The following is a 22485-nucleotide window of genomic DNA, read 5'->3' as shown; positions in this document are numbered from 1 at the left end:
GCTGTTGAGTGGCCACAAACCCTAAGCCTGGTAGTCTGTTACAAATCACTTGTATCAACCAGGCTCCTGGTTGATTTGTGGCTACATTTTAGGGGGGTGGGAGAGGGAATCATGTGTCTACCATTCACCCAAAAAATCTTCCAAATCCCCCCTTAAAAGAATCATTTGCCTTTTGTTAACTATGATAGAACAATATATTTTCTTATGAGACTGTCACTGTGTCAGGTCCCTGGCAAGGTCATCGTTTGGGGTTTAAAGTATCTAATGGATTACCAGGTCTCTGTGTCTTGATGAAGCCAAGGTTAGCCACAAGGAAGATGATCCCCCAAAACATGCTCCAGGTCTCCATTCTAGATGTGCACCTTGAAGGAAAAGAAAACCCATGATTAAAAATGATGCCAGCAAAGCTATGGATAGAGGTATAAGCACAGGTGGGCACATATGTAAATTCACAAAAACAGAGGTATTGGTCTATGTGCATAGGTTTATATGGCAATACACTGAGGTAGTGGATGGACTCCAGGCCTCTGTTCATACCCTACCTCCATGCAAGAACACTTTGTTCTAACAACCTGGCATTCGGTGATGCGCACCCTCCTGGCACAATCACTGAAGACAAAATGGATGCATAAGCAAATGTGGTGAAGAAAGTGGATGGTGCCCGACTATCAAAAGATATAATGACTGGAGCCTTAAAGGCTTGAAGTTAAACAAGCAGTCATCTAGCAGAGAAGCAAGGAGCCCACATGGAAGCACACCAACCGGTGTGATCATGAAATGTCAATGGGACCAGGTAACAGGCATCAGAAGACCCAAAACAAACAAATGAACCCAACAAACCATATTGGTGACAACCAGGGCGTCGGAGCAGAGACCCAAAGCCCATCTGTAGATGATGGGGCATCCCCTCACAAAGGGGTCACAGGGAAGGGATGAGTCGATTAGGGTGCAGTAAAGCACCGATGAAACACACAATACTCCTCCGGTTCTTTGAGGTTCCCTCACCCCCACTCTCATGACCCTAGTCCTGCCTTTCACTGCAGGCTAGACTGAAGCATGTACACCGGTACAGATAAGACATAAGAGCACACAACACATGGAATCCAAGAATAAGAATGGAAGTAGATACCAGGAGGGCAAGGGGACGATGGAAAGGAGAGGGGAGGAAGTGGGAAACCAATCATGATGATTGACACCTCACCCCCTCCCAAGGGGGATGAACAACAGAAACCATGGGAGACAGGAAACAGTGGTCCGTGTAAGATATGAAAAAAAATAATCATTTATAATTTACCAAGGGGCCACGAGGGTGAAGGGTGAGGGGAGAGGAACTGACACCAAGGACTCAATAGAAAGTAAATGTCTAGAAAATAATGATGGCGACATATGTACAAATGTGCTTGATACAATTGATTGTTACAAGAGCTGTAAAAGCTCTCAATAAAATGTTTTTTTAATGATGCCTATCAGAGAGCATTGTAAATTCAATTATGGCAGATGCCGGTAGGTAAAAATCTAATATCATTTGACCACCCTTTTGACCCATTTTAAAGTTGTTTCTTGTTTGGTGGGGGTGTATTAAGTGAAGGGGAAATACATGTGGATGAAGACTCAGGTGAATTCTCTCTAACTGTAGACGGGGCCAGGGGGAGTGCACTGGAAAGTGGGTTACTGCAGAAGCAGATAGGTTACAATCTAACGCTTAGCCATTTGATCTCCCTTTTGACCCATTTTAAATTTGTTCTGGAGTTCAATATTCCCTGCTTTCTTTTTGATTGAGGTTTTTCGCTGGTTAATTTTGTGACTGTTGTTGGGTTGTGTGCATTTGTTTGTTTGTTTTGCTGGATTTGAGCAGGGGGGTTGTTGGTGTGGAGAGGGTTTGGCTTCTAATTGTTGCTTTGGTCTGTTTTCCAGTATAGGAAACCCAGCACGGGTAAATATGGAGATAGTACTGGCTTGTTGCCGGGTAGGCAAGGACAGATTAGAGGGAATGAGGAGCTAATAACAATGAGTACAAGATGGAAGAAACGTTCTAGGACTGATTGCAACGATGATTTCACAGCTCTTTTTAATATGACTGAACTATTGAAGTGTATGATACATGGATTAGGTGTCAATAAAACTATTAATATATATCCCCCAAAATGACCTTCAAGCACTTACACTGGGTACATTATATGTCCATTATACTTGAGTTCAGCTGATTGTGAACAAAGCAAAAGTGAGTCTATTCCTAGACCAAGAGAAGCTTGATAAAAATAAAGGAAAAAATGTTGCCACGTAATTTCACATGTGTGTGGGAAATGGCCTTGACGCTCCGAGTCAGGAAGGATTTTGTAAACATCCAGAATGTACCTCAGCCTTTGCTGTTTAAAGTTGTCCAGATAAGGCTCTCAAAGGAAAAGGAGACATATAGGGCATGGAGCAGAACTTCTATTTCACAGGCTGAATTCATTTGGTGGAACATAAACATGTCTGCATGGTTTTCTTGTAATTTTATACAAGAGTCGAGTGACCCAGTAAACATCTGTAGCCACAGAAATCTCAGATCTCTCAAGAGCACATCAGGCCAATAAAAGTCAGTCTAGTCAGAAAATGTTGTACCCGTTCCCATAAGGTGCAGAACATCAGACATACTCCTCCCACCCTTGCTGGCCTCAATGGAAATGATCTACTCTCAATTCTGTTTCTTTGTTTTTTATGATTCACAAGGTCCGTCTGTTTAGACTCACAACCACAAGCAGGCACACTGAAAGACATAGTCCAACTGGACAAGGACATACCTCACCGTGATCTTCTTGGCCAATCCACCTCTGTTGGGTAGTTGTTGTGGTCCATCAAATCAATTCCAACTCATAGTGACCCTATAAAGTACAGTACACCTGCCCCCTAGGGCTCCCTAGGATGTAATCCTTAGGAGAGTGGATCACCAGGTCTTTCTTCCCCATAGATTCACTGATGGTTTCCTACCACTGACCCTCATCATAATGCAATACTCTTAAAAATAAGGACTCTGGAGATAGGTTGCCTAGGTTTGAGTCGCAGGTCCCCAACTTAAGAATTGTTTTTAGTCAAGTTGCTTTACTTCCTTGAGTCTCAGTAGCCCAATTTATAAAATGGGACAGTGACAGCCCCTACCTCATAGAGCAGTTATGAGAACTAAAGGAGTCATCGCATTATGCATGCTTGGTAAATCAAAAGCACTATTGAAGTGGTTAAATTAAAATAAGGCTTCTTAAGAGTCCCAATACATAAATGAGAATTCCCCTAATGCGAAACAGAAATCTGTACAGGTAGAGCATACTACTTTTGTGTTGTATATTAATAAAGCAATTATTTTGGTTTTTAATATTATTATTATATAATTTAGCTTTAATATTGTTGTTGCTGTAATGAAAGACTGCACTTCCCTTGAGTGAATTTAGATGAAAAATAAAATCTTCAAGTAGGTGTCTGCATTTTCTTATTCCATTATATCCTAATTATTATTATTAATGCAATTTGTCATGAAGATGAAACAAGTCTTAGCTAGTTATAAACACAGCATTAGAGCTGTGTATGGAAATATAAGGGGAAAGTCAAAAGTTATCAACATATTGCAGCTGTGCATATGTATGTGTTATGTCAGTGAATAGGAAAAACGTCTGTACATTAAGGACAGAATAGAAGTTTTCCATCGGAAGCTGTAGAGTGCTCTGTGGAGGTGATAAGCAAAGCCAGTGTATGAAGTATGATTAACTAGGCATAGTATAGGAGACCGGTTCTTTCAGAAATTCTTTCTAATAGGTTTGGGATAGAAAAAGACTTCTCTCAAAGTGTGTTGCTCAAATGGCTAACTCATTAGAACATCAATAGAAGATCTTCGGGTGGTACAAACTGTTTTCCACAACTGCTAGCCTAAAGGTTGGCAGTTCAAACCCACCAGTGGCGTGTAGCAGAAGCGCTGCAAATCTGCGGAAGATTATCATTAGGAAAACCTATGAAGCAATTGTACTGTATGACACTGGAAGCTGCAGTGAGTCAGAATGGATTCAACAGCCATGGGACATCCTTGCTCTTCAAACTGTAAAGAGGGCTGGCCGCAGATTAATCCAGTGCAGTGTGTCCTTCGATTTCTTAGCTGCTGCTTCCATGGAGGTGGATTGTTAATCCGTCTAAACTAAAGTCCTTGTCTAGGAAGGCAGACCTGGCAATCTAATTCTGAAAAAATTGAGCAGAGAAAAGCTTATGAAGAGCAATATGTGGCTTACAATTTAGCAAAAACTTCCCCCAAAATTTAATTGAAAGCCCAATGTAAACATGCTAGCTTAAAGTAACCTCTTCGTTTTCCTTTTATTTAGTCTTTATTCTCAAATCCTGGATCCATAGTTGTGTTTTGTCTACTCTTCCTCTCTCTCCCCTAGCTCCCTACCCCCGTCACTGTATCAGCGTTATTTTAAGCATTGTATCTTTGGTTTTCTTACTAGGCAGCAGGGCATCTGGACAACAGGAAGCTCAAGAAGGCAAACATTAGAACCTAGGAGCAGATTCTTATGCATACATCACATTAGAATCCATGCAGTATGCTTGACATAAAAAAACAAACAAACTAATGTTTAGCTGTGCCCTATTGCATAAACATTAGCATTGGCTTTCTGTGCCCCATCACAAATAGTACGATGGCTTAGGGATATGTATGATTTTGTTGCAAACAATTTGAGGGAGACTATGCCAAACGTTTTAATGGCACATCATGTGTCTTTGGGCTCACATAAAATAACAAGAGACAGAACCCCGGAGAACTCCTCCAGGGAGACTGTAGGCAGCAGAGCGCTCTGTGATGGCCAGGATACTCCCATCAGCTGTGGTCACGGGCACCAAGTAATTGGCAAGGTGTTTAAAACTTTTATGATTAAAGTGAATTTCATCAGCTGGGCACTTTTTAACTACCCTGTTGGTCCTTGGTCTGGAATGGCGATTCTCAATCTGGAGGTCGAACGACCCTTTCACAGGGGTCACCCAATTCTTAACAGTAGCAAAATGACAGTGACGAAGTAGCAACAAAAATAAGTTTATGGTTGGAGGGGGGGATGTCACCACCACACGAGGAACTATATTAAAAGGTCGCGGCATTAGAAAGGTTGAGAACCACTGGTCTAGAGTCAGCTCCAACTCATGGTAACCAACGTACAATGGAAATGTTGCCCAGTTCTGCCCCGTCTTCCTAACCACTGGTATGATGGAGTCCATTGTTGCAGACCCTGTGTGTTTGTGGTGTCTTCTGCCCAGGGTATTCATCTTGCAGTCTATATTGAGCCATGTTCTGCTGTGACCTATAGGGGGATTACTGCCTAGTTTTCGGAAGGAAATCACCAGGCCTTTCTTCCTAGTCTGTCTTGGTTTGGACATTCCACTGAAACCTGCCCATAGGAAGGACCCTGCTTACACATAGACCTTTTCACTCAGTTGTGACCACATAGAGACACATAGAGCCTGAGTCATAAAAATCTTTATTGGAGAAGCCATCTAATTAATAAGTGCTTTTCTCTCGGGATGCATATAGGGGTGATTGAATCAACTGCTGAACGGAAAAAAAATAATCATTTGTCTTTTTAAAATAAGAAGCACACTGCCAATGTGATCATGAGGAGCCATAGGGACCGGATAACAGGCATCAGCAGACACATAACAAACAAAAACATATTGTTGAAAACGAGGGGGGCTGGAGCGGAGATCCAAAGCCCATCTCCAGACAGTGGAACAATCTCCCCACAGAGGGCCCACAGGGAGGGGATGAGTCACCAGGGTGCAGGAAAACATCAACGAAGCACATTATATTCCTCTGGTTCCTTGAGGCTTCCTCACCCCCACTACCATGACCCCAGTGCTGCTTCCCAGTTTAGACTAGGCCGGAACATGTACACAGGCATAGAGAGGGATGGGAGCTCACGACACACAGAATCCAGGAGTGGGAATGGCGATGCCGGAAGGGTAGGGAAAGAGGGGGAGAGGAAAGGAAAAAAGAGATATTGATCACAATGATCAACACATAACCATACACCCCCCTCCACAGGGGGACGAACAGCAGAAAACGTGGGGGAAGGGAGACAGCGGTCAGTGTGAGAGATGGACATAATAACAATGTACAATCTATCGATGGGTTATGAGGGGGGAGGGGGAAGGGAGAGGGGGGAGGAGAGGGGGAAAAAAGAGCTGGTACCAAGGGCTCAATAGAAAGTAAATGTTTAGGGGAGAATGAGGGCAACATATGTACAAACATGCCTGATTCAATTGATGTATGGATTGTGATGAGGGTTGTACGAGCCCCCAATAAAATTATTTTGAAAAATAAAATAATATTCATTTAAGCTCCTTCAACTTGAATGTGGCGTGTGAACTCCATGACCAGACCTATTCAAGAGGGTGCTTTCGTCAGAAAATGGAAGTAAATAGCCCGCGTTCTGACACACTTTCATTTCAGGAAGAATGACTACAAGCCACTAAGCTGACTAGGTCAGGGACGCCTGCCACCCCCTGTTTCCTGTCCCCATAAAACAGAAAGTGCAGGTCAAGACAGCGTGACAGCTCCTGCAATGGTCTGGTCTGGAATCCTATACCCTGACCTTTCACTTGCTTACTCGCATTACGAAAAAGATTGCTCCGGAGACTGGAGAGACAGTAGCGGGCGGGCAGTAAAAATTGTACAGCACTGAATTTTCGGTGTAATGCCAGCCTGCCACATTCTTGTCATGTGGCTTCTTGACAGCCTCCCTGATTCTCTAAGTTTCGGGTTTGTAGGTCATCGAATAGAAGCCACAGTAGCTTGCCAAAAACCGCATGGAAAATGGCTGGGAGGGCTGCATGAATTAACAGAGGAGCAGCAAGCTGCAAGCATTGAGAGGTCACCGCCACCTGTGTCCAGCAGCCATCCACAGAGCAAAGCAGCCACCAGTCAGCTCTCTCTCGTTGACCGGACCAGCCTCACCCTGCTTGCATCTGAGAGAAAGAAATGCCTTGCCCGAATCAATGCTGTGCCCGCATTTCTGTCCATGATCTCTGGGAACTAACGGTGCGCTGTTAAAAGGGAGATTTAGGATAGCAGCAGACTTCTTTCACCCAGGAGAGGCAGGGCCCCCCTCGATCTCAGGAGCTGCTGCCATGGGGGACCCCACATTGGCTGGCAGTGCGGCCAGTGGAGTGAAACAAGCAGCTGCCCGAGTTCTTGGAGCTGAGGCGCCTATGTGTATCCCCAGGGGCTCCGCTCGAAACAACTAGGTGCACTGAAATAGTCCGTGTGTCCATTTGGATATCTTAAATTGTATAATTAAGTTTGTAAAAGACAAGTTGAATAAACATCCACTCACACCCAGTGATGAGCTCGAACATCACAATTGGGAGGGCGGCGCCGGACCGGGCAGTGCTTTGTTCTGTTGTGTATGAGGTCGCTATGGGTTGGGACTGATTCAACGGAACCTCACAACCACCACCACCAGTACCCAAGGAGCCCTGGCGGTGAGTGGAGTACAGATCTGGCTGCTAGCTACAAGGTTAACAGTTCGGGACGACCAGCTGCTCTGTAGGAGAAAGATGGGGTTTTCTGCTCTGGTCAAGAATGGGAGCCTCGGAAACTCACAGTGGGCATTCTACCCTGACCTTGGGGTCGCTGTGCCTTGGAATTGATTCAATGGCAGTGAGTTGAATGCAGCAAATGCACTGGTCCCCCTAAAGACCCAGACGCTTCTCCTTAGATTGCAAGATGCATTGACTGGGTTACAAAACTCTGGGAAGCACTTGAAATAATCAATTGGTGGAGATCAAACAGACAGCATTTACCCCAGGACAGGGGTCAGGAGGGTCGGGGGAGGAATGACAATAGGAAATACAGGGAGGAAATGTGATACATGCTGTTTACATCCAGGAGGTTGCAATGGATGAAGACATCAAACAAATGTTTGAATTGTTGGCTGGAAAATGGGTGTTGTAAATGTTTCCCCCAATTCACAACAAAAGGTGCTTGTTTGTTTGTTTGTTTGTTTTCATCTTGTGAGGGTCACATAGTTACCAGAGGGCATGTCTTGTCAAGTGCACTTAGATTGTGCAGCATATTGGGGACTATTCACTTACTCGGAATATTGATTCATTCCTTCTGCCTAGGAGACCACACACCGCTCCCCCACCTCCTTGCCCATACGCATGTGTGTGTACACACACACACACACACACACACACACAAAGGGGCTTCAAAAAATCTCCCGGAACAATTCCATTATCTTTCCATGCCATTTGTCCAGGAGCTTTCTGAAGCTGCCTCCTACATACAGACCAGACAGTCACCTATTCAACCTCCACAAGCCAGTTCAGGGCTTAATTTCCAGAACTCAAACCTGATAGCTTGTACTGTTCTGCTCTTCTGAAACCTGTCCCCTCATATCACTGAATAGCTGAGCCTTTAGCGTGTTCATAATCTCCACTCCTAGGACAGTTCCTTCTTCACCCCGTTGTCCCGTTTACTCCTTCTTCCATTCCTCTCAGGTCACGACAGCTCCATACTTGCTCAGATTTGCTCAAACCCCAAGCCATGCCGGGAACCTCGACTGCCCCTTCTCTCGCACACCTGGCCTTCTACCTGGGGAGAAATCCTGTCGGCTTTCCCTTCAAAGCTGCATAGCCTCCTCTCGCCGCTGCTACTGCAAAGAGCCTGGTCTGAGGCCCCGCCATCTCTTTCCCGGGTTATTCCAACAACCTTCTCATGGGGCTTCCACGCTCTCTCCCTGCAACCCATTCCCAACATGCCCTGAAGGAAATCCTTTTAAAACTGAAGCCACCTCCACACAGGTCCCTCTAGTGGCTCCTCTTCACTGAGTGATTAAACAAACTAGGCCACGAGACCCCATACGTCTGGCCCCCACTCGTCCCTCTGACTCGTTTTCTTCATCTCTCATGCTCCCTGATCCCTTTAGTCTACATTTGTGAGTCTTCAAGGAAGCTGATACGCTCCTTCTTTAAGGTTGTTGCCGTCGCGGTTGCCTCCCGCTCTTCCCCAGAGGGAATTCATACATGACTAATCCCCTCTTCTCCAAGTCGGCTCATGCGCTACCTTCTCAGTGAAACCTGTCTTCCTTAAAATTGTTGCCCACGCTCATGTTCCTGGACGTTCTGGTGGAGTAGTGGTTATGATTTAGACTCTGAGCCACATGGAAACCAGCAGCAGCTACCTGGGAGAAAGACTGGGCTTTCTGCTCCCGGAAATAGTTACAGTCTCGGAAACCCACAGGGGCCACCATGAGCCAGCATGAACTTGATGGCAGTGAGTTTGAATTTTGGTTTCTCATGGGTGGGAAGCAGAGAATGCAGAGAGGGTGCATACAGATGAATCCTTTATTCTCATGCATTAAGAAACCTGGCAGGTTGAGTTTCTGGGGTGGTGGGAGGCCTTCCCCCTTGTGAGTTAGAGATGAGTCCCAATCAAATTCTCAGAATTAATGTTGTTCCCCACTATATCCTCCCACAATAGTGCTACCTTAAGGTTACCTCTTACAAGCCCATAGCTAACTGCCATCCAGTCTTCAGCTTCACTATAGAACAGTGGTTCTCAACTATCCTAATGCTGCGACCCTTTCATACAGTTCCTCATGTGGTGGTGACCACCCAACCATAACATTATTTTCGTTGCTACTTCATCACTGTCATTTTGCTACTGTTATGAATCATAATGTAAATGTCTGATATGCAGGATATATTTTCACTGTTACAAATTGAACATAATGACAGCTGAATATAAAAAGACTGACCAGCATCCAGATTAAGTTATCATGGTGCAGATGGTTTTTTGAAGTAGTTGATGATTTCACAGTACATGATTTTACATTTATCCAGTAATTATAATTCATAAAGTGCTGTTTTACCTCCAATACTGCTGCTTTCAATGCAGTAACTGCTTTTAACAGAGTAGCTGCTTTCTACACAGTAGCTGCTTTCTACACAGTAGCTGCTGTCTATACTTGTGTGACTAGTCTGTATAAGTACATTATGGCGCCACCCCTGTCACATACACCTGTATTTGCATGGGGTGCATGTGATGGGGTTGTCACGATGATATCATCATGCCATGTACTCATATGTGGGCCTATCTGCATGTGGGCAGACCCACCTGGAGACAGATAGAGGAGCAGTGTCTCGGTTCCTAAGACCATCAGAAATAAGTGTTTTCTGATGGTCGTAGGCGACCCCTGTGAAAGGGTCATTTAACCCCCAAAGTGGTTGCCACCCACAGGTTGAGAACCACTGCTCTAGAGGCAGGCACATCCCACCGCTCTCTAGGCTCTCCCCCTTACCTGCCCAGCACTGGGATTAGGTTACTCCTCCAATGTACTCAGGACCTTTATGGTTAGGGTATAACCCATTTTGTTATGTATATGATTTACCTGTAACTAGAGAGGCTTGCGCGTGCACACACACACACACACACACACACACACACACCGAGCGTATATAAGCCTCTGTTGGAAATATATTCTCTCTCTCTTCATGGACCTGGCTCCTGGAGTCTTGGTGGTCCAGAAGGTGAGCCCTTACAGGCCTTATCTTGTCTGATGTCTCTTTAATTTATCCCTTAATTCCATACCCCTCCCACTTTGGACCCATTCGTTGTGGGGGCTGGTACCCCACATCATGTTCCCCTCACCCTATTCTTAAGCAGAATATTCTATACAAAGATTTAGACAAATTCTTGGGAAGATGTGTATCTCTGAAGACATTTTTGTAAATGGAACTCACAACCAATTAGGTTCTCTTTTGAATGTTAATTATCATTGTATTTTAATTAATTTTTCTTAAAAATAAAGTTAGAATAGCGAAAATCTGAATCACTAGAAATAGTATCAAGGGAAAACCCAAATGAGGAGCCCAGTGTTTGAAGACGACTTCAGATCTCTGAGAACTTTGAAATGGAGCCAGTCTGTGGCTGCAGCCACACTCAGAGAGTCAGCAGAGAGAGGCCGTCAGAATGATGAGTCTTCTGAAACTCAGGGCCACAAAAATTCATTGAGAGCGCGAGTTGCTCAAACATCAGCTTCAAGGTTAGGTTGGAATGCTTGGGCCAAACAATTTCTTACATGATGTTTTTAGAAAGAATCATCCTTACTTTAGGTCCAGAACCTTCTGAAGCAACACTATCAGGTAGCTATTGCTCACCAGTTTCACTTCCTAGTGATTTTACCATGTGCCATAACTCATGTTTCCGAAAATGTGGGAAAGGCGCCAGCACTCCCAGTCAGTGACAAAACAGACACATCTGCAGGCATTTCAAAGGCCATTCCTATAAATCAGGAACTACCGGACCGCAGTGTGTGATGGCCGACCAGATTCACAGGCCCATCATTTACACATGCAAGGGTTAAAATTTTTAAAGGGCTTTTCTGTATTTTGTATTCTCTTGGTCTATTACTTGGTCCCTAAAAAAATTAGAAAGAAAATCAATAGAAAGAGCAAAAAGTTGATGGCTTTCTCTCCTGTGAATCCTGTAGAATAATTCTCAGCCAATAATTGATGCTTTCACCCCTCAAAAGTCATCTTTAATAGTCAGCAACATCCCTGAGTGTGCTCAATGAATTTAAATGCAGAAATATCAGTCCCAGCTATCTAAAAATTACGTACCAAATCTAGTTCTGTTCATTTTTAGGCTAACTTTTCTTCAAAGGTTTTATAAAAAAAGGTTCCCTTTCTTGAACTCTAGTGAATGATAGGCACGCTGATATTGAGAGGAAACATACTGAAGTCTGTAAATTAAAGATCAGGGGATGGGCATATAAGAAAATAATGATGGCATAATGGTAACAGTGGGTTCTGCCTGGTACGTATCCATTGGTGCTCAATAAGATTCTTGACATTTTGCTGGCTGTTTAAAAGTTTCCATTAAACATTTAAAATAATCCCCCTTCCAGAGGGGTAGTGGGGAGGAGATGAGTCACTCAGGGTTCAGTGTAGCAACAATGAAACTCAAAACCTTCCTCTAGTTCCTGAATGCTTCCTCCCCTCCCAATTATCATGACCCCAATTCTACCTTGCGGACCTGGTTATACCAGAGGATGTACAGCGGTGCAGTAGGGATCTGGAAACACAGGGAATCTATGACGGACGAACCCCTCAACACCCGCGGTGGGAGTGGCGACACCAGGAGGGAAGGGGGTGTAGAAAGGGAGAACCGATCTTGGAGATCTATGTGTAACCTCCTCTCTGGGAGATGGGCAATGGGGAGGTGGGTGAGGGGAGACGCCGGGGAGTGTAAGATAAGATATAATAATTATTTATAAACTATCAAGGGACCAGGGGGAAGGGGGAAGCAGGGAGGGAGGGGGAGGCGGGGAAAATGGGAAACCGAGCTGATTCCAGGAACCCAAGTGGAAGGTGAATTATGAGAATGACGAGTGCAACGAATGTATAAGGATGCTTTGCTCAATTGATGTATGTACAGATTGTGATAAGAGCTTTATGAGCCCCAATAAAAAGATTTATTGATTAAAAAAAAGAAAGAAAAACCCTAAAAAAATAAATAAAATAAAATAATCCTTTCAGTTTGTCATTTAAAATGGCACCATTATCAGGCCCCTTGTCTGCTAACCATAAGTTCTCTGGGGTTGGAAGGCACCCAACTGCAGCAGGAAGAAAAGACCGGCACCTGCTCCCATCAAAGTGACAGCTAGGCCATCACCTGGGGCAGTTCTGTGGCTCAGTCCTCTAGGGTCACTCTGAATTTGAATCCATTCAATAGCACACAGCAGCAAAAGAATTGTGTAACCATCAGGGAACATAGTTCAATGGTCTGAATCCTGGAGTGCTAGACAGAGGGAAACAGCTCCTGGTTCCTCCAGAGAATTGCCCCAGTTCCCCCAGGGTACACGGAGTAGAGAAGCTGCCTTTTCACCGGGGTCCTTTTCCTTTGTGTTTGTTTACCTTCCTTAAGTCTGTGTGTTCCTCCAAGCTTTCCTGTTTTCTTCTTCCTTTGAGTTTTGCCATTCTTACACTAATCTCCATCTTTCTCCCTAAGCTTTGTATCAGTGAGATAATTCACCGAGCCTGCTTCAGTCCCAGAGCACAAGGCAAATGCCCCTTCCCACACAGATGGCAAGTTCTGAATAGATCCCAGAAGAGTCTATGTCTTCCTGCTCAATAAAAACCTCAGTCTTGCAGATCCCGTATGATTCTATTTTTCCTTTTAGAGCCCACCTTGTCTTTGTAGAGCTAACCCAGAAGCTGTCTTTGAATTTAGAGGAAAGAGATGCAGTTTCAAAATGAATGAAAACCCAAAACACTTTAGAGTGCCCCCAGACCCAAAAACCCCATGGGATAGGAATTTGCTCCTACCTGCCAGATCTTTCTGAGAGGGTCCTTTCAATTGCGCTTTCTTGTCCTCTTTCCTCAAGAAGCTGCGTGAGCCTCTGGAATTCCCTGGAGTACCGAGAGGAGGCTCCAGGGCACAGTGACACATCAGCTTTCCCCGTGTTTAATACTCACTTGGGTGCCGGAAGGGGGGCCAGAGGAGGAGCGAGGCTGTGTTTATGGTGACGGAGGCACTCATGCTTTAGATGCAAATGCTCGGTCACTCTGTAAACACTGCTCTCAAAATAGAATCCACAACCTTACCAGAAGGAGGTTTTCAAAAGCAGCACGAAAAATAAAGGAATGTGAGTGAAACCGGGATTTTTCAATTCTCATGAAAAATTTCTCAGAATAAATAGCTACAATCCTTCTCTAGATTTCAATGATCTGTTTCGGCCTCCATCTCAAATCTCTAGATTGTACATACCTGAAGAAGAGGGATATTCGTAGTCTCTCACTGGGCCCTCATAAAACATCTTGCACAGATTAACTTTCCACATCGGCATGTATGGAAGATTGAATGGAGAATGGATGGTGGATGAATTAATGAATTGAATTCATACATCAATGGCCTTAATCCAGGCAAACTCAAGTGTCTGCTTTCATCTTGGATACTTGAAACAAGCTCATATGAACCAGAGATGAGATCAGGATGAGGTCAGAGGAAATATGAGTATTTATATGTGAGAATGCATAAAAAGATAGACAAGGAGAAAAATAACGTCAGAAGGGACTCTGAAACTTGCTCTTAAACATAGAGCATCTCAGCCAAATGGAAGACGTAACAAGACAAAAGAATATTTTAAAGAGTGGCTTGAGAAGACAACATATTAAAATTAAATGTGCACCAAAAACCCTGACGTTAGAAAACCGAAAGGAAATACAGACCGCTCAGTATTTCCTAAGATGGAAGAACTGGGGGGGGGGGGGGGAGGCCTTGAATTGCACTACTGAATGGATCTTAGCGGCAAAATACTGAATGGCACACTATGAAAAGTAGATGGAAGGAGTACGTAGTTTCAACAACAAAAGGATTAGTCAATGCTCAGTCATGTCAGGAGTTAGCGGGTGATCAAGAAGCAATAATATTAAAGGAAGAATGTCAAGCTACGGTAAAGATTGGCAGAAAACTCTCGAAGAATTGATAGAATACCAACTGAAACGTTTTAACAAATAGATGTAATGCTAGAAGTATTCCCTTATCTACAGCAAGGTAGTTGGGGGACCACTACCTGGCCAACGGACTAGAAGAAATCCAGGTTTGTGCCCATCCAAAAGAGAGTTGGTCAAGAGCATGCAGAAATTACTGAGCAATAGCTTTAGTATTACACAGAAGTAAAATTCTGCAGAGCATAACTCAACAACAGTTGCAGCAGTATCAACAGGAAACTGCCAATACTCAAGTGGATTCAGAAGAAGACACAGAGCAAGGGATATGGTCAGCTTGCACTTTATTATTTCTCCCATTTTGTTTGGATGCTTTGTGTCATATGGACCTTGGCTGAAAGTTGAGAGCAGCAGAAAGACGTTTAGATAGTCAGTGAAAAGGATACTATTTCATTGACTATGGAAAGGCATTCAGCTATGTGGATCATGACAACCTGTGGACGGCATTGCTAAGATTGGAATGTTGTACATCAGGGCCCTGTGAGTCGTTCCATTGTGCTCACGCAGAGCTTATCCATAGACAAAGAGTTGGTCGTTTGAACAAAATACTAAGATACCGTATAGTTTAAAATCAGGAAAGGTGTGTGGCAGGGTTGCATCCTTTCACCATACTTAATCAATCCGTATGCTGAGCAAATCATCAGAGAAGAGCCGGACTCTCTGAAGGACTTGGCATAAGAACTGAAGAAATGCTCATGGAAAGCCTGCGAGATGCAGACAACAGAACCTTGTTTGCTGAAAGTGAAAAGGATTTGAAACACTTATTGATGACTATCAAAGTCTTCAATATGGATTGAACTCAATGTATAGAAAACAAGCATCCTCACAGCTAAGCCCCAAAGTAAGCAAACAAAATATTACAATTGTCAAGGATTGCATTTTCTTGCATCCAAATCATTGCCCAAGGAAGCAACGATTTTTAAAAAAACACCCACGCCAAGTAATATCTTGTATTTGGCAAATCTGTATTTGCAAAAGACTTATTTAAAATATCAAAAGGCAAAGGTGTGTCACTTTGGGCCTTTCCCCAAACTGTGAGAGTTCCAGTTACCTCGTATGCATGTGAAAGTTGGACAATGAATAAGAAAGACTGGGGCAAAATTGTTGTCTTTCGATGATAATTTAGGCAAAGAATATTGGATGTGCCATGGACTGCCAGAAGAACAAACAAATATATCTTGAAGAAAGTCCAGCCAGGATACTGTTTAGGAGGATGGAAAGATGTCATCTCATGTACTTTGAACATGTTATCAGAAGGGACCGGTCCCTGGAAAAGAGCCACCCTTGGTAAAATAGGGTCAGTAAAAAGAAAAAGACCCCGAGTGAGATGGACGACACAGAGGTTGCAACACTGGGCTCAAACATCACAGCTACTGAGAGGATGGCGCAGGACCAGGCAGTGCTGTGTTCCGCTGTCACTAGGAGCAAGAAACAGCTCGTGGCTCCTAATGACAACATTTCCTGATATCGAGTGTGCACACAGAAACATTGGATCATCAGTGCAGCAGAACTCATTTGTTATTGTCGTTAGGTGCCAGCAAGTCACCTCTGACCCACGGCGACCTTGCGCACAACAGAAGGACGCACTGTCCAGTTCTGTCCAGTGTTTCTGATGCTTGAGGCCATTGATGCAGGCATGGAGTCAGTCCATCTGGTTGGGAGCCTTCCTCTTTGCTGCTGCCCCTTTGCTTTACTAAATGCTATCCTTCTTCGGGGATTGGTCTCTCCAGACAAAACAGTCAGAATGTCAAAGGAAGTCTCGCCATCCCTGCATCTAAGGAGAGCTCTGGCCATACTTCTTCCAAGACAGATCGACTTGTCCTTTGAGCCGTCCCTGGTACTTTCAATAGTCTTCTCCAGCACCACCATTCAAATGCATTGGTTCTTCTTCAGTCTTCTTTACTCGAGGTCAACGTTCACATATATATGAGGGAATGGAAAATAACTATGGGTTGGGTCAGGGACACCTTAGTCCTCAAAGTAACAGCCTCGTTCTTCAACACTCTACAGAGGTCGTGTGCAGCAGACTTACCTAAGGCAACTCGTCTTTGGATTTCTTGACTGATGCGTCCATGAACATTGATTGTGAATCCAAGCAAGATGAAATCCTTGACAATTTCAACTTTTCCTCCATTTATTAGGATATTACCTACCGGTTCAACTGTGAGGATATGGGTCTTCATAGCATGAAGACATAATCCATACTAAAAGCTGCAGTGCTTGATCCACAGTGGCAAGTGCTTTGAGTCCTCCTCATTTTCAGCAATCGAGGTTGCATCATCTTCATATTGCAGGTTATTAATAAGCTTTCCTCCCGTCCTGATCCCACATTCTTTATATAAACCAGCTTCCCTGATGGTTTGCTCAGCATACAGACTGAGTAAGTCTGGTGAGAGGATGCCACCCTGACACACCCCTTTCCTGAGTTCAAACCATGTGGTATTCTCTTGTTCTTTTCACCCAACTGCCTCTTGATCCGTGGACAAGTTCCACGGGAGCACAGTCAAGTGTTCTGGAATTCCCATGCTTCTCAAAGCTTTTCATAGTTTATTATCATCCACACAGTCAAATGCCTTGACATAGTCAACGAAATACAAATAAACACCTGATATGCTCTGCTTTCAGCCAAGATCCGTCTGACATCACAAGGGATAGCCATGTCCTCTTCTGAATCCGGTATAAGCCTCTGGCCGCACCCTGTCATAGACCACTGCAACGCTTGTGGGCAGATCCTCAGCAGAATTCATACTTCTCCGCTTTCCCAGGAATGTTGAAATGGACAGACAACCTAAAGGATGACCTCCGAAGTGATAGACTAGTTCGCTGTTTACCAATTGACCCTTGATTAGTTGTGATGTGCTGATAGCCTGGCAAGAATTTTGTCCTGCTTGGAAAATACAGGCCCTTAGAATGCTGCTGAGAAGCAGCAAGTTCTCATTAAATGTTTTGATTTTCTAAGGCAAGTGATCAATACGCCATGTGTGAAATTTTAAAGCCCAGTTCAGTTCAGACCTTGTCATGGTAGCAATTTCTTCCAGTCGTCTCTTTCTTCCTTCTGCTCAGGAAGACATGTTCTTCCCTCTGACTGATTCCCCCAACTCCATCTCCTTCCCTTCTTCCTGCCATGGAGTGGATGCTGACTCACAGCAACGCTAGGATACAGACGGCCTCAGTGAGTTTCTGAGACTATGACGGTTTATGGGAATAGAAAGCCCCATCTTTCTTCCTGTTCTCCATCCTCCAGTCTCCTTTATGTGCCTGAGGCCTTCTGGAAGAAGATGACTTTAGTTCAGGGTCTTCAACTCTTAACTCTGACCCTTATAAGGAGTAAGGCCGTTTACTCTATTACTTCAGATCATCCATCACCTTTCTCTCCTCTGTAACCTCCCCTTGACCTTCAAACCATCTTCCTTACTTCTAGAAAAACTGGTTGTCTTAGTTTAGGTTCCCCCTAGCAGCAGAATCAGCAACAAGGACTTCCAAAAACAAAACCCATCACCACTGAGTCAATTCCAACTCATGTCCTTATAGGACAGAGTCGAGTGCCCCGTAATGTCTCCTAGGCTGTAATCGTTATGGAAGCAGATGCCACCTCTTTCTGCTGCAGAATGGCTGGTGGATTAGAACTGCTGATCTAACAGTTCACAGTAAGGTACTTTAACCAACACTGCGTTCCTTGACCAGGACTTGGGTAGGTAGGTGATTTATTTTAAAAAGTGATTCCAGGAAGCAAGATACTAAGAGACTCAAAACTAACAAGAATGACAAGCCAAAGAGGACATTGCCCCTGCAGGCAGCAGGGATTCAATTCCCCTGGATGCCCTCTGAGACACTGTGTAGAATGATGCCCTGAATTATCCCATTGAGGAACAGCTCGGATGTATTCACTGATCACCATCCCTCCAATGAACCCTGGAGGCAAGGGGTAAACACTCTGCTGCGACTTGAAAGGTCGGCGATCTGAAGCGACCCAGTGGCTCTCCGACCTGGTGATATGCTTCCATAAAGGTCACAACCTCTGGGCCAGTTCTGCTTACTCCGTCACATGAGGAATGAGTTGGAATCGACACACGGGCACACAACAACTGCCCCCCGCCCCCCGTGGTTGGGGGTTGTCTCTGAGGGTGTTAAATCTGACACTTAGCCAAGCTGTCTTGGACGCAGGCAGAGAAGCTTGAGCACAATGCAAGAGCAGGTGTGCATGCTCCACCCAGCTGCATGTGAGCACAGAGATGCTTGGAGAGGGGCTGCTAGGTGTCCGCTGTACTGACTCTTCCCACCGGAAGCAGGACCAAACTCAGATCAGAGTTCACCACTCCTTCCCTGTTGCCTTCACTAACCTTGACCTGAAATGTCCACACTGGTTCTCTCATCAAATTGTTTCCCTCATTAAATCTTAGGCTGCTCAAGGACAGAAATTATATCTCATTTCCTATCATAAATTGAGTTCAATTAATATCTGCAGAATGAATAAGTGAACAAATAATTACCTCCATAGTTTATCTAACCTCCCAAGACCTTCTCCCACATCTCCTCCTAAAAGACATCACATTTTCACCATCACCCATTCCTCAATGCTATGTGACACAGGCCAAGTCAGTATCCTGAGTGACATCCATCCTGATCAAGTGTACATCTAACAAGTGAAGGTAGAAGAGCCTTCTTTGTGAAGCTGGGTTTTGTTCATTTGGTTTGTTTTTTTTTTTAAGTGTTTGTTAATTAACAAAAAGACACGAGAAATCCCCAGTCTCAAAAACCATAGGCTGGTCTCGGAGGTTTTGGGGTCAAGGGCTCGAGCAGGAGCAAAACAAGTCGCGCGGAGACGCAGGAAGGCCGGGCTGTGTTGGAACTTTGTGTGTGTTTGGGGGGGTGGGGCCGTGTCTGCAGTTGAAGGTGGTCTTTCTGGGTGGAGACCTCTGAGGCTGGCGGGGCGGGTGGATGACATGCTGTGGCTGGGGTTGAGTCCTGGGGCGGGGGGATGGGGGGCTGCGTGCGTTGGGGGGCGCTTGGGGGACGTGTGGGGGGCCCAGGATCTGCGAGCGTGTGTCACGGCCGTGTCATGGAGCGAGTCGGGGTGTCAGGCCTGGAATAAATGTGGGGAAAAACTCGGACGAGGACGGCCGAGCTCCATGCTCACAGCCGCCCAAGCGATCATCCCCCCAAATCCCGAACAGATTTCTATTTGAAAAATGCAGACCGGCCCCGGTGGATGCTGATTCCTAAGAAGTGATGTGTGTGAAAGTGCGAACAAATGCCTGTCTGCTGGTGCCAGATGCTGTCACAGCCCGTCTGTGCGGGTGGGCGGGCGGGAGAGGAAAAAGAAACCAAAAAACCATAGGCTGCCAGCAGTGTTGTTTGAAATCCTTTTTAGTGAGAATAAAACACCTCTTTCTTGCCGGGAGGATCAATGTCATTTGAACACCGAGAAACAGCCTCCATTTCCAACCTACCTGTGGAGCTTCAGGTGAGCTCTTTGGACATAACATTCCCTGTTTCTATTCACTTTACAGTTTCCAAATAAACAGGAATCTGAGTTCTCATCGCAGCCCGGGCTGGCTGTCAACCCCTTTAATTTGAGCGTGGTGAAACAGAGGACGAAGATTGTCAACAGGCTACACCAACGCACTCACACATACTTCCTGGCGGTGTTTGGTTCTGTTGTGCATGAGGTTGCCATGGGTCCGAGCCAGCAGGATGGCACCTAGCAACATCTCTTCCAACACGGCCTTGTTCCATGGACCCAGTCCCACTCTTCCCCTAAATATGTTGATAGCCCGTGTCTCCCTTGGTCTAGCGCCATGCCCGTGGTGTGTGAAGCTAGAGTACTTGGTGAGGTCCGGGTCTGGCCTTGGTCATCTGTATCAGATGAACTCTAGCCCGTCTAGCCCATGTTCTTTCTCTTCTTGCTGTTGTCCTTACTGGGAGTTGTCCATTGGCAACTCACGGTGACCCTCAGGTGATAAAGCTCAGGTGACAGAGTAGCTGGCCCAAGCCTAGCCAATTAGAGTTCCCCTAACATCTTTGATTATGAGTCATTCTGTTACCTTCTGTGTTTGGGGGGGGGGGCAATGACCCCACTGCGTAGAGGGAGACAAAGACGAAATTCCGAGGATGTCAGAGACCTGGATCCAGACCAAAGGCTGCCCTTTGCCCTTTCTCCCCCCAAGAATGAGTGCCGTTTTGGTGCTCAGTGCTGTTGCTGCGTGCACCGAGGAGCTTCGGACACAGAACTTGCGAGCCCAGTTTGAATTTGAGTCACAGACACAATTTAATGTTCTCCGGGTTCCCATGTGCTACATCCTTATCTGAGTTTGATTCTGTCTCTGCAGATGCCTACACTTCTTTGTGATGCTGAGCGCCATATAAACCAACTGCTTTTCTTGTCCTCTTTCCACCCCCACCACCCATGATTTCATGGTAGTACAATGTAGACACACAGGGAAGCTTCAAAAAAATTCGTGGAAAAAGAGATTATTTATTTACTTACTGTGGTCGTTACATAATCTGGTGTCAATTTGGGATTTGAGAGGATTAAGAGTGAAGGGGTGGAGTCTAGTCTGTCAATCAGGTCCTAGCCAATGAGGCCTCTGTGTGGGTATGGCCTTCTCCTGAGGATTATGGGGACTCTGGTATTTCCTCCTTGGAGACAGGAGACACTCTCTGTGCAGACTCCTTGAGGATGCTCTACTGACCAGCCACATCGATCTATGCTGATGGCAGCAAGAGCCTTGGACCTGGAGGAGCCACATGGAGACCCACGCCAGCACTGAGATGCTTCCACCATCTTTCCACCCACTGGCCTGTGATCTCCCTGCATTCCGTGTCATCTCATGTGTTTTGTGAGTCTGAAGAGGACTTTATAGATTGGTACTGGACATGTGGGCTAATATTGTACTTATGGACTTGATCTGGACTGGATTGGGATATTTTCTCAATATTCAATTGCTCTGGTATATAAATCTCTTTCGTATACACATATGAGTCTCTCTGGATTTGTTTCTCTAGTCTACCCGGACTAACACACTTACTTGTAAAGAACAACTCCCATTTTCTTTCCTTTCAGGTTTGTTTTTCTTCAGCTTCTAATCTTTACATCAGCTTTGGAGGAGGTCGTGCGGTCAGCACCTTCAAGTCTAAATCAGGATGAAGGGGTTCAGCCCTTCCAGGGCTTCACGTGACCGGGTTCCTAGCCACCTTGCTGTGAATAGCACAACCCCACAAGTATGTAGCTTCACATACCGCTTGGGAAGCACGGACACCTGGAAGACACTTGCTTGGGAAATGTCTCTGACGCTGCAGCCTCCACTGTGTTTCTTAGCACGAACTTCTTCATGGCCTTGACTTTGGGCTCGCAGCGGCACAGTTCTGCGGGAATGGGCTTTCTGTGGCCACGGCCTTTCGAAGTGTGACCATTGGTATGCCTTTTCTGTGTCATGGGACACAAGAGAGAAAATAGCTTATTTGAAAACCTGACAGATGACCAAACATTTGCCCTTTTGACAGTTATTAAATGTACAATTCAGGAACATTACTCATATTCACCATGCTGGACAGCCACCACCAGAAGACATTTCTAAAACTTGTTCATCCACCGATGAATGAAACACCAGGACTGTAGTGGTTAGCTGTTGGGCTGCGATCCACAAGGTCGGCAGTTCAAAACCCCCAGCAACTCCTCAGGGGAAAGACTGGGCTCCCTACTCCCATCAACAGTGATGGTCTCAGAAACCCACAGGGGTTCTCTGTGAGTCAGCATGGACTGAATGGCCATGAGAAACAGAACTCGTATCCATTAAGCAACCGCTCTCTCCCCCTCCTCTGGTAACCATTCTTCTACTTTATGTCTGTACGCACTTGCCTGTTCTTGACCCTATTCTAGATTTCATATAAGGTGGCTCTTACATTGTTTGTCCTTTTCCAGGGGATGTATTTCACTGTGTAATGTTTTCAAGGTTCATCGCT

At 45.1% G+C, this 22485-nt stretch overlaps 1 protein-coding gene across 1 annotated transcript in view; it reads right to left on the bottom strand.

Moving 5' to 3' along the window:
- Positions 1 to 13496, bottom strand: part of LOC142445403 (collagen alpha-4(VI) chain-like) — a 126338-nt gene extending 112842 nt beyond the window's left edge. The window contains exons 1-2 of the mRNA XM_075547203.1: positions 13342 to 13496; positions 274 to 362 (exon numbers count right to left, since the gene is read on the bottom strand). Of these exons, the coding sequence (XP_075403318.1) occupies positions 274 to 349 (76 nt within the window). The 5' untranslated portion in view covers positions 350 to 362; positions 13342 to 13496. The remainder of the gene's footprint in view (positions 1 to 273; positions 363 to 13341) is intronic.
- Between the last annotated feature and the right edge of the window lie 8989 nt (positions 13497 to 22485).

The sequence above is a fragment of the Tenrec ecaudatus genome, chromosome 4, assembly GCF_050624435.1.
Source record: "Tenrec ecaudatus isolate mTenEca1 chromosome 4, mTenEca1.hap1, whole genome shotgun sequence".
Lineage (NCBI taxonomy): Eukaryota > Metazoa > Chordata > Mammalia > Afrosoricida > Tenrecidae > Tenrec > Tenrec ecaudatus.
This window is presented reverse-complemented; position numbering and strand designations above follow the sequence as displayed.